This window comes from Thalassophryne amazonica, chromosome 4 (genome assembly GCF_902500255.1).
Source record: "Thalassophryne amazonica chromosome 4, fThaAma1.1, whole genome shotgun sequence".
In the NCBI taxonomy this organism is placed as follows: Eukaryota; Metazoa; Chordata; class Actinopteri; order Batrachoidiformes; family Batrachoididae; genus Thalassophryne; species Thalassophryne amazonica.
This window is the reverse complement of record NC_047106.1, coordinates 136,269,346-136,284,552: the sequence shown is the minus strand read 5'-3', so window position 1 is coordinate 136,284,552 and position 15,207 is coordinate 136,269,346. Positions and strand designations below refer to the sequence as shown.

At 45.1% G+C, this 15,207-nt stretch overlaps 1 protein-coding gene across 1 annotated transcript in view; it reads left to right on the top strand.

The window, feature by feature from the left end:
* The window catches only part of zgc:85932 (uncharacterized protein LOC405875 homolog), a 146,914-nt gene that overhangs the window by 38,455 nt on the left and 93,252 nt on the right, over positions 1 to 15,207 (top strand). The window contains exons 6-8 of the mRNA XM_034168645.1: positions 37 to 108; positions 7,790 to 7,881; positions 12,062 to 12,136. Coding sequence (XP_034024536.1) covers positions 37 to 108; positions 7,790 to 7,881; positions 12,062 to 12,136 — 239 coding nt within the window. The remainder of the gene's footprint in view (positions 1 to 36; positions 109 to 7,789; positions 7,882 to 12,061; positions 12,137 to 15,207) is intronic.

The window sequence follows — 15,207 nt, the reverse complement described above, 5'->3', positions numbered from 1 at the left end:
AAAACATTGACTGGTGGGTGTTGCTTTTCTTTACAGGGCCCTCTAGAGCAGAAGACTGACCTGGGGATCATGTTCAGACATGCCTACTCTCTGACTGCAGTGGAGAAGGTAAATATTAAAGGATTATTAACTGAGCAAGCGAGGTTAATAATTCATTTGTTCTATGGTAAGTTCTATGACGAACTTGCTAACAGATGGCCCAGTCGTTAGCTGGAAAGCTTTCAATCTGTGTGTTCTTTTCCGATGCTGTTTTAGATATTTATGGAGTATGTTCATGTCCGACTTGTTTTTTTTTAATCGTGTTTTTAGCTTTCTGGTTTGTAATGAATGTGACGCGATCTGGACTGATTGTCATGGTAACAGTCTGATATGGGAAAATATCAGACCGGTAATCAGCCAGTCATCTGTTCTTGACTGTTTGAGCTGTTTTCATCTTGATTTTGCACATCCACTTTGAGCTCTTTTGTTGTTAATTCCTCCAATTTCTTTGTTCGCTTTTTGTTTTGTTTTATTTCGCGCCATGAAAATTGTAAACAAGGTCGCGAATCTGTTATTGAGATCCAGATCGATTGTCATGGTAAGAGCCTGATATGGGAAAATATCAGGCCGGAAATCCGCCAGTCAGAGCGCGCGTGCCGTCATAGTCATAGTCACACCCAGCCTGTTTGATGTAGACGTTCAGACTTTTTCTATTGGTTTGAGAGATGTGAAAGCTGCCCCAGATCATGGCCAGGACCAAACAGTACATTTTTGTTCTAGCCAAAAGAGGTGGTCTCAGTCCAGGACAAATGGTACCATGGATAGGTGTGTTTACATTGTAGGCCTGTTTCCACTGAAGGAACTTGACCACAAGCTAAAATGACCAAGTGATTGACAGAATATGGACTTTACTCATGGATGACCGTTGTGTTACCATTTAAGAACTTGCGGATGACGTGGGAATTAGCACAGGTTCCATTGTAATGGAGGATTTGAGTGTGCGGAGAGTACCAGTGAAACTCACACAGAATCAGCTGATGGCAGAGGAGAAGCAACTGCGTCTGGAAGTCCCTCAGCCGTTCTGCTCCATTTTGCTCAGCTGATTCAGGCTTTCATGGCCAAACACGTCACTCCCATGATTCCTCAGACTCTGTACTCTTACTCTCTCTCTCTTTCTTTTTCACTCACACACACACACACACACACACACACACACACACACTTCTCCCAGCCATTCTGCCATTGATAGAAGCATTTCTGGAAGTCCTCTTTGGAATGGTATCTAGCTGGGCCGTCATGTTCCGCTTGATGTCTTCTTGTGACTCAAATCAAGTCTGTCTTAATGTAGTTTTGAACAGCCAAATATAAGACAGTAGAGAAGGAAGTCTCACCAATTACAGGAGTGATGTGTTTAGCCAGAAAAGCCTGAATGAGTTCTCTGCATGCCGAAATCCTCTGTCAATAGTCCCGCCTCAAGTCGTTCCGTCATGTTAAAATTCGACAGAGTGGCAGTATATGTCTGCACTCTTATAGTTGGTGCTCACGCCTAGTGTGTGCTGCGGATGATACAAAAAATTAATGCATGCACAAGAAGGTTCCCTTCACCAAATGACACCTCACATGCTTCATTTGTTTGCATGGGATAAAACAGGATCAGGTATTTTTTTGGATGCACCTCGTATTCTGTGTATCTGTATTATATACCATGTATACTTGTATGTATGATGGTAACCAGTGCACTATATTTCACACTATAGTCAGTTCAGTGGATGGCTATAGTCATCAGATCTATGCAATAGTATTCTGTTACATAGACATTGTGTTATCAAGTATTTGGCTGGATTTTTTGGGATATGTAATAAATGACAGTAAAAGTAACAATTCCAACTTACTAATTTAGTCCACTCAGCATGTCCTCCGGCATGTTGCAGTTCTGTTGAAAAAGTGTGTAGGACGTGTGGTGGATCACAGATACAATGTGCGGTACCTTGTTTGCATTTGTATACTGGCCAAATTTGCTGTTTCCACTTTTGCAGCCCACACGTACCACTGTGACAACTATCCTCAGAACAGTGTGGACCTGGCATGCTGCTTTAACACTGCTTTAAAATGCTAATTTAACTTTAACGGCAAGATATAAATGGATCACACACTTGAGTAACACAGCTTTGTTTACTAAAGTGGGTAAACCTGAACTTTGACACGGTCACGGCGCATGCGTGTTGATAATGCTGATTTGGCTTATTCTGTGGGAACCCTAGTGCCCTGATGTTAGATTTCTCATTCCTGCTCAAGGATTTGAATCTTTACTGGACCTCATCTGTTGCCTGTACCTCTTTGTCAGTCCACCTGTTGCCCTTTCTCTCATTTAATGTTGTTCTGCTCATTTCTGCTTAATTTCACAAATGCCACTTGGTGGTGGTGTTATCTTCTCATGCATGAAATCGACCAGTCGGCATTCGGCCCTGTCCTAGAGCATTTCAGAGCCACTCAGAAGTATATACCCTCCAGCAGGGACTTGACTTGCCCCAAAAAACATTCAGAAAAATCACTTTTCAATGGTGTTCCCTGTGATGGATACACACACACAGGTATTATACACTTAAAAATAACCCACAGGTTCTTGTGGTGGAAGCAGACCTTATGGCCCCTTAACTCATAACATGAATTTGGGCGAGTGATTGCTGTAACAGACAGACAGCTGTGTACGGATGCCATATGATCCCACAGCGATGGTTTCGTGCACACTCTTGTGCATGCGCATGAATACAGTGCGACCACGTGAGACGTGTGATATGACATCACGCTCACACAGCAGCAGAAGCAATTAAATGTTGTACAAATGTACATAAATCAACAAAAATGTGTAAGGACCAAATAATGAGAGAGCACAGAACACGTGTGATAAGAACAATGACTGTTCAAATGCAAGACAATCATGTTACTGGTAATGATGTTTAATTGATGCTTAATGGCTTGACGATCTGTGTCGAAATTGAGGAAACAAATTTTGTTTTGTCTGTTAAAATATTTCATTCCTGCTATAAAAAGCAGACAATACAAGAATGATCATCCTTCTGTTCCTTTTTGTTCATGCCCATGGACATAAACAAGGAACTGACATGAATGAAATGATGCGCTCACATCATGAACACATCAGCCAGCCACACAGAGGGTCTGCACGTCCAGCTGTCTCTGGCCAATCATCGTGTGGTGCGCTGAAGGACACCGTATCTTGTGGACTATAATTCACATGACATTTGCCTCGCCAGCTGGCCATTCACATGATCAGATGGATATTTTCACATGGGGCAGCCTGGCTGATGGTGTCCACAGTGGGCACTGAGGCACCGCTGAAACGTTCCAAAGGTGATATGTGTTTTTATTTTTCACCATGTCATGAGAGCCTGCCAACACGTGTGTATCACGGTGGAGTGTTGAGAGGTGATGTTCTTCATGGCACGATATGCGTTTTCCAGCTTTGAGTAGCGATGAAACATGATGATGGCTATGGTGAATGCACGTGTGATCATCTGATGGCTTTGGTGCACCCGTGTACGCTGGCATGACATGACCATGGGTGCGCCTGGGCAGTGATCTCATGGCTTCATGTGCCCACATGCACTGGCATCATTGATTGTCTCTGTGGGCATGCCTGGGCAGTGATCTGACGACTTCGGTGTGCCTGCATGTGCTGGCATCATCTCATTTCCTCAGTGGGCGCGCCTGGGCCATGATCATCAGTGACTTGATGTGGCTGTCTGGTCAGATGGCACGCTGGCGCTGTGACACGCAGCTGGAGCAGCTGGGTTTTTAGTTTTATCTCTGTTGTGGTGGTGTGGACACAATGCTGGCTGGTTATTCCACCTCCAGCAGGACATGCTGGATATGCCATAACGGGTGTTCCTCAGCTGTCAGCTGTTCCATCATGGACAGGACAGCCATCCAGATGTGCACTCTGCACTGGACAGTGATCACACTGCACTCCGGCCACCGTTTGAGCCTTCACCACCTCACCCACACTTAGACAATGTTTGATCGGGGGGGGGCACAACACACTCGCACGCCATTCGTGTTGCTGATGGAAGTTCATGGGTGGAACCTCAATTCTGGCTGAGCGTGGGTCAAATGGCCATTCGGCACCATTTGCCCTCATTCAGCTGCTGGTGTGAAGGCTTGCTCGTTCACCACATTCGGCCAGGGTTCGATATGGCCAATCATTTCGTTCAGCCTCTCGACCGTGGTCCGAATGGTCTGACCTGCGTACGACATGCTGCACGAATGTCGTAACCTCTATCAGATGGCAGTACGACTTCATCTTGACACCGTTCGATTGGGTTTCCAGCACAAGCCCAATGCAAATGTAGAGTGCATGTGCTGTGGTTGAGTGGCTGTGCCTGCTGTATGAGGTGTTCGAGTGTGGCTCCGATTTTTCACAACAGCTATTTGAATCCTCCTTCGTGCACCATTCTGCCTCATTCGTCTTATGTGTGAAGGGGCCTTTATCATTTTTATGGTTGATTCAGACCTTTGGAACAATTCAAGGAAGTTTGAGCAAAGTAAGTGTTGTGAAATCACATTATTGGTCTCTTCTGTAATGGAGTTAAAGTGGCACATACAGTGAAACTACACTGGTGGTCAAGGAAGCTGTCCGACTGAAGAAGGAGTACTTCCAGGATATGTTATCTCAGAGGACTCCAGAGGTAGTTGCAAGGTACCAACAGGCCCAAAGGCCAGCAGCCTCTGCTGTGGGGGAGGCAAAGCAGTGGGTTTTGGAAGAGTTTGGAGCAACCATGGAGAAGAACATTCGGTTGGTATCAAGGTGCTTCTTGCGGACCGTGAGGCACCTTTGGAGGGGAAAACAGGGAACCATCCAAGCTGTGTACAATAAAGCCCAGGTTACACATAGACGGTTTTGTCGGCGGGCAGTACGTAGACCGAAGTTCGCGGTAGTTCCGGCTGTTTTCCTGGTGGCAAGGGGCGGAGCATTTCACCGGCGTTTTGAGCGCCGTACTAGCCACAAATACGTGGATAAAACGCCACTAAATCCGCCGAATAAAGCGGCGTTTTGACGCCGTAGCATCTGGCACACGTCAGGCAACGGGGATTAATACCCAGTTCTATCCTTTACAATCGCAGGTTAAGACGCGCGTGAGAATGGCGGTGTTCTGCTGCCGCCGATAATGCCCTGTGTACCGCTGGATTTATCCAGGCAAATCCTGCGTTACTCCAGGAACTTTTGCATATAGGCACTGCCCCCAGAGTATAATAGGCTGAAGCAGCTGTCACTGCAGGGGGAGGGAGCTCATCTCTCAGCCTTTTCTTTCCTCTCCTTTTCCCCCTCCTCAACGTGTTGCTCGTCTCCACCACAGACCTCTCCTCTGCTTCTGAACCAGACCTCTTGGTAACTCCTTGCCGCTGCCAATTTTCTTTTAGGAGGCATACTGGAGCTTCTCTGCAAAAATATCTGGAGCTGGCCGCGAGTGAGAGGCCTGCATGCAGCGCGCTAGCGTTTTTATATTGCCTGCCGCCTATTGGCCGTTTGGAACGCCGTTAACCGGGAGGTGGCGTTTAGAACGGCGTACTGTCTGCTAGCGCCGCCGTTTTGTCTGCCTCTATCGCCGGTTAAAACGCCCTTGAGGACGCCGATGTGGGCTCTTTCGCCGTTTTACACGCCGTTGGTTAGGGATACAATGCCGCCAATTATGGCGGTGTAAACTGGGGCAGGATGAAATGGTGATTAAAAAGTATCAAACGCCGTTGTTCGCGTTGTCTCCGTCGTCACGCGAATTCTCCGGGAGCGCTCCCGGAATTATTCGACATGTTGAATAATTTTTTTCGACGATTCCCGGTAAAGCCGGAACTAAGCCACGCCCCCTAGTGCCGGCGTTAACAATGGCATGTGATCCTTAAGACGGCCAAAAACTCTTCCGGGACGCTTCCGGGAGCTCTTACCCTCTATGTGTAAACGGGGCTTAAGGATAGGACTCTGTTGACCTCAACTGAGGGTGTAATCCACGGCTGGAAGGAACACTTTGAGGAATTCCTGCATCAGACCGGAGCACCCTCTATAGTAGGGGCAGAGCTTGAAGCTGATGGAGGATTTTCATCAATTTCCCTGGTGGAAGTCACTGAGGTAGTCAAACAACTCCGCAGTGGCAAGGCCCCGGGAGTTGATGAGATCTGTCCAGAAATGCTGAAGGCTCTGGGTGTGGAAGGACCATCTTGGATGAGACGTCTCTTCAACATTGGGTTGAGATCTGGGACAGTGCCTCAGGAGTGGCAAACTGGGGTGGTAGTCCCCATATTTAAAAAGGGACCAGAGAGTGTGTGTCAATTACAGGGACATCACATTACTCAGCCTCGCTGGTAAAGTCTACTCCAGGGTGCTGGAAAGGAGGTTTCAGCTGATAGTCAAACCTCTGATTGAAGAGGAACAATGCGGGTCCATCCTGGTTGTGGAACAACCGACCAGCTCTTCATTCTCACGAGGATCCTGGAGGGTGCCTGGGAGTATGCCCATCCAGGGACTTGTGGACTTGGAGAAGGCATATGATCGGGCACCCCCGGAGATACTGTGGGAGGTGCTGTGGGAGTATGGAGTGAGGGGGTCCCTTCTCAGTGCCATCCAGTCTCTGTACTCACAAAGCGAGAGCTTTGTTTGGCTGCTTTGCAGTAAGTCAGACTAGTTTCTGGTGGGGGTTGGCCTCTGCCAATCCTGTGTGTAATATTCATGGACCAGATATAGAGGTGTAGTCAGGAGGAGAACGGTTTCCAGTTCAGTGGTCTCAGGGTCTCATCACTGCTTTTTGCAGATAATGTGGTCCTGTTGGCTTCATTGGCCTGTGACCTCCAACATTCACTGGAACGGTTCGCAGCCGAGTGTGAAGCGGCTGGGATGAGGATCAGCACCTTTAAATCTGAGGCCATGGTTATCAGCAGGAAACCGATGGATTGCCTACTCCGGGTAGGGAATGTAGTCTTGCCCCAAGTGAAGGAGTTCAAGTACCTCGGGGTGTTGTTCATGAGTGTGGGAACAATGGAGCAAGAGATTGGCCAGAGAATCGGCGTAGCAGGGCCGGTGTTGCATTCGCTCCACTGAACTGTTGTGATGAAAATGGGGCTGAGCCAAAAGGCAAAGCTCTTGATCTACTTATCAGTCTTCATTCCTACTCTCACCTGTGGTCATGGGGGTTGGGTCATGACTGAAAGAACTAGATCGTGGGTACAAGTGGCCAAAATGGGCTTCCTTAGGGGGGGGGTGGCTGGTGTCTCCCTTAGAGATAGGGTGAGAAGCTTTGTCATCCATGGGGAGCTCGGAGTATAGAGCCGCTGCTCCTCATGTTGAAAGGAGCCAGCTGAGGTGGTTTGGGCATCTAATAAGAATGTCCCCTGGGTGCCTCCCTAGGGAGATGTTCCAGGCACGTCCAGCTGGGAGGAGATCCTGGGGAAGACCCAGGACTAGGTGGAGAGATTATATCTCCACACTGGCCTGGAAAGCCTTGGGATCCACCAGTCAGAGGTGGTCATTGTGGCACGGGAAAGGGAAGTTTGGGGTCCCCTGCTGGAGCTGTTGCCCCCACGACCCGATCCTAGATAAGCGGTTGAAGATGAGTGATGAGTGAGTGATACAGTGAAAATGAAAGTACCAGGACTAAAAGGACTTGCTTTCTTGTCCCAAAAAACTAAGTAAAACTGATTTCTGTAAATTTGACAGGTTGATGCGGTAAACTTTCTTTTAGAAATACCGCTCTGCTTTTTGTGTGGTTCTCATGTTTTGTTTGTGTTTGTCTCACTTTTCTTGAACTAGGTGAACACGGCACATGGAGCTGTAATTTTGGTTCGCATCCTTAACCCTTGGGGTAACACAGAGTGGGAGGGGCCATGGAGCGACTTCAAAGGGTTGGTGTAAAGTGTTCAGATTTACAATAACTGTGTTTTATTTATTTATAGTATTAACATAATGTCTAAATGCTACACACACACATGCACACACACAACCAACACAGAATTGTACATCATCCATGTTACACATAGGGAACTATGGCTGAGGAGTCATGGCATCTACACTCACAACGAAGCAGCTGGTGGCTCAACGCTAAAACATGACTAGAAGGACAATGATAATAAGACGGTAGCATGTTGAGGAAAAAAATGCAGCCTGGGGAGCCGGCCCCTTTGATCCAACCACCACTGACATCTGAGCCCACTGAGTTGCAGATGAGTCAATTCTAGCTCCCCACTGCCAGAATCATAGAGACTCATGCAACAACCATTTTGGTCACTGCAGCAATAATCCTGGAGATGTCTTTGGACAATATCAAGAATCCTAGACAATACCACCCCCACCACCAGTGAAGAAAAAGGCTACAAGCTAAGAAATGTCTGTATATAAATGCCGTACAGATGACAACAAAATTATTAGCCCCCACATATGAGATTGAACATTTTCTTCAATAAATTCCCAAGTGCTTCCCCTCAGAGCGAGGAATTTTCAACACAGCATTTTTAAACATCCTAATTTTATTTTGGATGTGTACATTATTTTACTTTGCAGACAGATACAAAATTGAGAACAGTCAACTGTGTGTCCTTTTTGCTGGATAACAGCCTGCAGTTTGTTGTAGTTTTCAGGAAGTCTTAAACATGTCTCCTGAGGAGTCCCAGCTCATTCTTCTTTGGTGAATCTCTCAAGCTCCTCCAGATTTGATGATCTTCTGGCATGGACCTTGGTCTTCAGTTCACCACACAGGTTTTCAACAGGATTCATGTCAGGGTTTTGTGCAGGCCAGTCACTAATGTTCACTTTTTGTCTTCTGGAGGTAGTTCTTCACCAGGAGCGATGTATTTTTTGAATCGTTTGTTGTGTTGGAAAACGAAGTGTTGGCCCAGACCCGGTTTTGCTGCTGACCACTCGAGGTTTTCTTTCAGAATCTTCACATATCCTTCTTTCTTTGGGATTCCTTCCACCTTGAGGACATTCCCAGTTCCAGATGCACTGAAAGATCCCCAGCAGCACAGTACTCCTACTTTCGTGTTTCACTGTGGCGATGGTGTTCCTTGGGTTAATACGCCTCTCCCTTCTTACTCCAAACATAAGCAATGTCTCTTTAGTCAAAGAGCTCTAGTTTGGTCTCATCTGACCAAAGGACATGCTTCCAGTGTGCATAATCTTTCTCCAGGTTGTCCTTAGCATACTTCAGTCTGGCTTGAAGGTGTCTCTTCAGCATAAGTGGAAATGGCGTGCAACCCTGTAGTCCATTCCTGTCCAGGCGTCTAATGATTGTCTGCTTTGAAACTACATTTTCTGGCTTGGCTAAGTCATTCACTACTGTCTTGGCAGTTGTTTTGAGGTATTTAGACACGTCTCTCATTAGTTTTCTTTCCAGAGTCTGATTTTGTTTTGCTTCTGACCTCTGCCAGGCTTGTTCTGTACTGTGTGGCTCTCTTTGATTTTCTTGATACTTCTCACTCCAGTTCTTGACACTTGGAAGCACTGTGTCCTTTGTATATCCTTCTCCTGCTTTGTGAGCATCAGCCATTCTTTTTCTCAACTGATTCCTTTGATTTTTGACATGATGCTTTCTCAAGTGACAGCTCAAACCCTTGATGGAGTTTTTATGCTGTTTGCACATTGGATGATAATCCTCACTTTTAACTTGATTTTGCAAGCTTTGAGTATTCCAAAGTTAGAGTGCATCATTGTACAACAGTGGTTTGTTCTGTGGTTCAATAACAAGGTCAGTTCTTAAAGGGACTAATAATTTTGGTCCTGGTAGTTTTTGGTTTTTGTGAAATAATTTTGTTTCTGTGTGCAAAGTAAAACAGTAAAATAAAAAATGCAGATGAGGATAAGTTTATTATTTTATTGCGGACTTTGGGATCTGAAATCCTAATTCCCTTCAAAGTAGTCTCCTTGGGACTGCACACACTTCTCCCAGCGATTCTGCCATTGTTGGAAGCATTTCTGAAAAGCCTCTTTTGGAGTGGTGTACAGGTGGGCTATCGCATTCTACACGATATTTTCTTGCAACTCAAATAGAGGGGCTTTAGTGTCGTTTGGACACTAAAAACAGCCAAAAATCAGAGGGAGCCATGTCAGGAGAGTAGGGAGTCTGATGAATCACAGGGGTGCTGTGTTTGGCCGGGAAAGCCTGAATCAGCTGAGCAGAATGGGAGAGTGCATTGTCATGATGGTTCTGCCAACTTTTCACCGCTCGCCGACTCAGTCGTTTGCGGCACACAGCATCGCAAAGGCAACATAGGACCTCCCAACAATACTCTTTATTAATATTTTGGCATTCTCATGATGCACTACCTCACGGGAATAAAAAGAAAAGAAAAAGGTTAGCATGACTTTGACATTGCTGCACACCTGCCTTTCTTTTTTTGGCCTTTGTGATGTTGGATGTTTCCATTGCAATGACTGACATTTAGTTTCCAAGTCATATCTGTGAACCCATGTCTCATCACCAGTGATGGCTCTGTCCAGGAAGTTGGGGTTTCTATTTGTGCTTTCCAGCATGTCCTCCAAGACTTTCAGATGCAGTTGCTTCTGCTCTGCCGTTAGCAGCTTCGGCATGAATTTCACTGACAGTCTCCACATGCCCAAACCCTCAGTCAAAATAGAATATGCTGAACCTGTGCTTGTCCCCACCTCATCTGCAAGTTCTTGCATGGTGACACGACAGTCATCCATGACCAATGTCCATATTCTGTCCATTCCTTGGCTTCATCACTTCGGCTTGTTGATGGCCTACCAGAATATGCTTTGCTCTCCACTGATTTGTGCCCATGTTTGAAGTGATGATTACAGGTCCTTTCTGAATAAGAAGTACAAGTTGCCATTGGTGAGGCCCTGGAAATGGTGGGCAAGGCCGATGACATAAACTAGGGAAACAGAAGCCAACAGGATAAATGGCCCCTTCTCTAAGGAACCATCCAGACTGTATTCCCATCTGAAAGGAAACGTGGCCCAAGAAAAAAACCCACCCATTCAGAACTTAGACCAAATGACACTGGAAAATATATGGGAGGAGTCATCGTGCCATAACACTGATGTTATTTTCACAAATACAAATATCCAAGCATTAAAAATCTGGCCAGCACTGGGTCCTGACATGATCCCTGCCTATCAGCTGAAGAATACAGCAGCACTCCATGAGCACCCGGCAGCACAAATCAATTGACTGCTCTCATCACCCTGCCTGGCTAACACAGGCCAGGACAATACTGATCACGAACGTTCAGCACAAGAGTGCAACACCATAGAACTCCCATCCAATAATGAACCTATACACAACATGGAAGCTTCTGTCAGGCATCACTGCAACATGTTGAGCAGGCACATGCGTCAGTGCATAAGGAAAAGTTCGTACTGGCAGTGGAAGCACCGCCAGAGGATGAAAACATCAGTTTGAGAGAGTAACCAACTGAGCAAAGCCTGGGTCAGCGACAAGAAAGCCTGTGACTTGATGCCTCACAATACTGTGTATATATATTTATATGTATGCAAGTGTGTACACACACACATATACATACACAAATTGTATATGATGAACTCTTCTGTCATCTTTGGTGTATGAGGATCTAACAGTTTCATGTTCAGTGTTTACATTCATGCTAAGTTGACTTTTTTGTCCAGTTGCCTATTTAATTAGTTTTGAATGAATTATAACCCAGTCCCTCCATAAAACGACAACATGTTGGCATGCTTATTCTGCTGTGCATTAGGGATTCTCGTAACTTTGACTGCATGCCACTGCCAAATAACAAGCTGCCATCACATGCTTTAATGGTGTTTACTTGCTTTTGGCACACCATCTTAGCGTACACGTGTGACAGCTATTTTGCTGCTCTGCTCTGCACTGCACACATATTGTTAAGCACTTTGAGTATATGTGAAAATGCTGCATAAATAAAATGTTTTATTATTATTAATACTGTTTTATTGTTAATCTGCAGTACATAGATTATTAATGTGTCAAATCCATATCCTGCTGCCAAGTCTCAGTTAAAAACATGAAATCATGTTTACAATAACCAAATAATGATAAGGCAAACCCTGTCTGTCACCCTGCAGTCCAGAGTGGAACACAGTGAGTACTGAGGAGCAGCGGCGACTGGGCAGAATAAGCAGGGAGGACGGCGAGTTCTGGTGAGCTTTCAACACAAGTGTCAGTCACTTCAAGAGACATACAGCACTTTGTAAGCTACACTGATAGATATTTTCCAATTTTTAATTTCATGACCAAGCTCTGAGGAGAGGAAAAGCAGATTATGAACAGCATTCTTCTTTTCCCAAGCACAAATGTTTTGTGCAAGCAAGAATCAATGGCTGAAAGCATCATCATGCATCAAGATATTCTAAAAACACCTTTAGATAATAATAATTGATGGCATAAAATTGAGTAGAGCCACTGCTTCTTTGCATCAAAAGGAGCCAGGTGAGGTGGATCAGGCGTCTGGTGAGGATGCCCTTTGGTCTTCTCCCTAGGGAGGTCTACCACACTTTTACACTCTTTAATGATGCGCCAGAGTATGAAAATTCATATTGTTACACATGACGATCCAACAGTTGTAACACTTGTTCTTTTCATACAGTTTATCCCTTTCCCAGGTCTTAAACACTTCAGGATACTGCCCTGTTGAGCAGAGAAGAACAGTTAGAATTCCCATAGAAATTCTTTTCAAATGTCCATGTGTGCATGTATCACTGAGTGAGGGAGAGATGATTTTGCACCACATGGAAAATCTGAAAGTCATCTAAAGGCAGTAACAACTGATATGGAAACTGATATGGTGGCCGTTTTTATAATTTTGCCTCTGGATAATTCATTTCAATTCAATTCATTTTATTTACACTCAACAAAAATATAAACGCAACACTTTTGGTTTTGCTCCCATTTTGTATGAGATGAACTCAAAGATCTAAAACTTTTTCCACATACACAATATCACCATTTCCCTCAAATATTGTTCACAAACCAGTCTAAATCTGTGATAGTGAGCACTTCTCCTTTGCTGAGATAATCCATCCCACCTCACAGGTGTGCCATATCAAGATGCTGATTAGACACCATGATTAGTGCACAGATGTGCCTTAGACTATCCACAATAAAAGGCCACTCTGAAAGGTGCAGTTTTGTTTTATTGGGGGGGGGGGATACCAGTCAGTATCTGGTGTGACCACCATTTGCCTCATGCAGTGCAACACATCTCCTTCGCATAGAGTTGATCAGGTTGTCAATTGTGGCCTGTGGAATGTTGGTCCACTCCTCTTCAATGGCTGTGCGAAGTTGCTGGATATTGGCAGGAACTGGTACACGCTGTCGTATACGCCGGTCCACAGCATCCCAAACATGCTCAATGGGTGACATGTCCAGTGAGTATGCCGGCCATGCAAGAACTGGGACATTTTCAGCTTCCAAGAATTGTGTACAGATCCTTGCAACATGGCGCCGTGCATTATCCTGCTGCAACATGAGGTGATGTTCTTGGATGTATGGCACAACAATGGGCCTCAGGATCTTGTCACGGTATCTCTGTGCATTCAAAATGCCATCAATAAAATGCACCTGTGTTCTTCGTCCATAACAGACGCCTGCCCATACCATAACCCCACCGCCACCATGGGCCACTCGATCCACAACATTGACATCAGAAAACCGCTCACCCACACGACGCCACACACGCTGTCTGCCATCTGCCCTGAACAGTGTGAACCGGGATTCATCCATGAAGAGAACACCTCTCCAACGTGCCAAACGCCAGCGAATGTGAGCATTTGCCCACTCAAGTCGGTTACGACGACGAACTGGAGTCAGGTTGAGACCCCGATGAGGACGACGAGCGAGCATGCAGATGAGCTTCCCTGAGATGGTTTCTGACAGTTTGTGCAGAAATTCTTTGGTTATGCAAACCGATTGTTTCAGCAGCTGTCTGAGTGGCTGGTCTCAGGCGATCTTGGAGGTGAACATGCTGGATGTGGAGGTCCTGGGCTGGTGTGGTTACACGTGGTCCGCGGTTGTGAGGCTGGTTGGATGTACTGCCAAATTCTCTGAAACGCCTTTGGAGATGGCTTATGGTAGAGAAATGAACATTCAATACACGAGCAACAGCTCTGGTTGACATTCCTGCTGTCAACATGCCAACTGCACGCTCCCTCAAATCTTGCGACATCTGTGGCATTGTGCTGTGTGATAAAACTGCACCTTTCAGAGTGGCCTTTTATTGTGGGCAGTCTAAGGCACACCTGTGCACTAATCATGGTGTCTAATCAGCATCTTGATATGGCACACCTGTGAGGTGGGATGGATTATCTCAGCAAAGGAGAAGTGCTCACTATCACAGATTTAGACTGGTTTGTGAACAATATTTGAGAGAAATGGTGATATTGTGTATGTGGAAAAAGTTTTAGATCTTTGAGTTCATCTCATACAAAATGGGAGCAAAACCAAAAGTGTTGCGTTTATATTTTTGTTGAGTGTATATATATATATGTATATGTTGTTTTTTTTTTGTTGTTTTTTTTTTTTTCCCCTAACATTAGAAAACTTTGATGTTCCTCTAAATTAATACCGTAACTTGCCCCTTGTTGTTCATTCAGATGAGATGATTTCTTGATTATCACAATAATGTGCCTTGGACACTTCTTTATAGACAAATAAAATAACATTAAAAAGAAATGTGTACATTTTTAAGTCTGTTAGGTTCATTCATTCATATCTGCATTTCAAACAGGAAAATTGTAATTCAGGGGTGGGCAACTTGTTCCAGAAAGGGTCAAGAGGGTGCAGGTTTTCTTTGCAGCCACTGACTCCACCAGGTGATTTCACTGATTAACTGATTCCATCTGCTCAAAGTGATATTAATCAGTTAAATCACCTGGTGGAGTCAGTGGCTGCAAAGAAAACCTGCATCCTCTTGACCCTTTCTGGAATTACTTGCCCACCCCTGCTGTAAATTAATTCACTCATGTTAGGTTTCAGTCTCCTTTGGGTGCTGGTTTTCATTCGTCTCCTTTTCTTTACCTTCCGTCTTGAGTTATCTGTTATTTATTTTCAGTCACCTGTGATTCTCTTTCTAATTTGGTATTGATCATTCAGTGTGTTATTCTCTCTGGTTTTGTTTTCTGTTTATCAGTTATTTATTGCATTAGCTGTTATTCATTTGTCTCGGTTTTGTTTCTGTTTCTCGGGTAGTCACTGTTTAGCCTTTAGTTTGTTT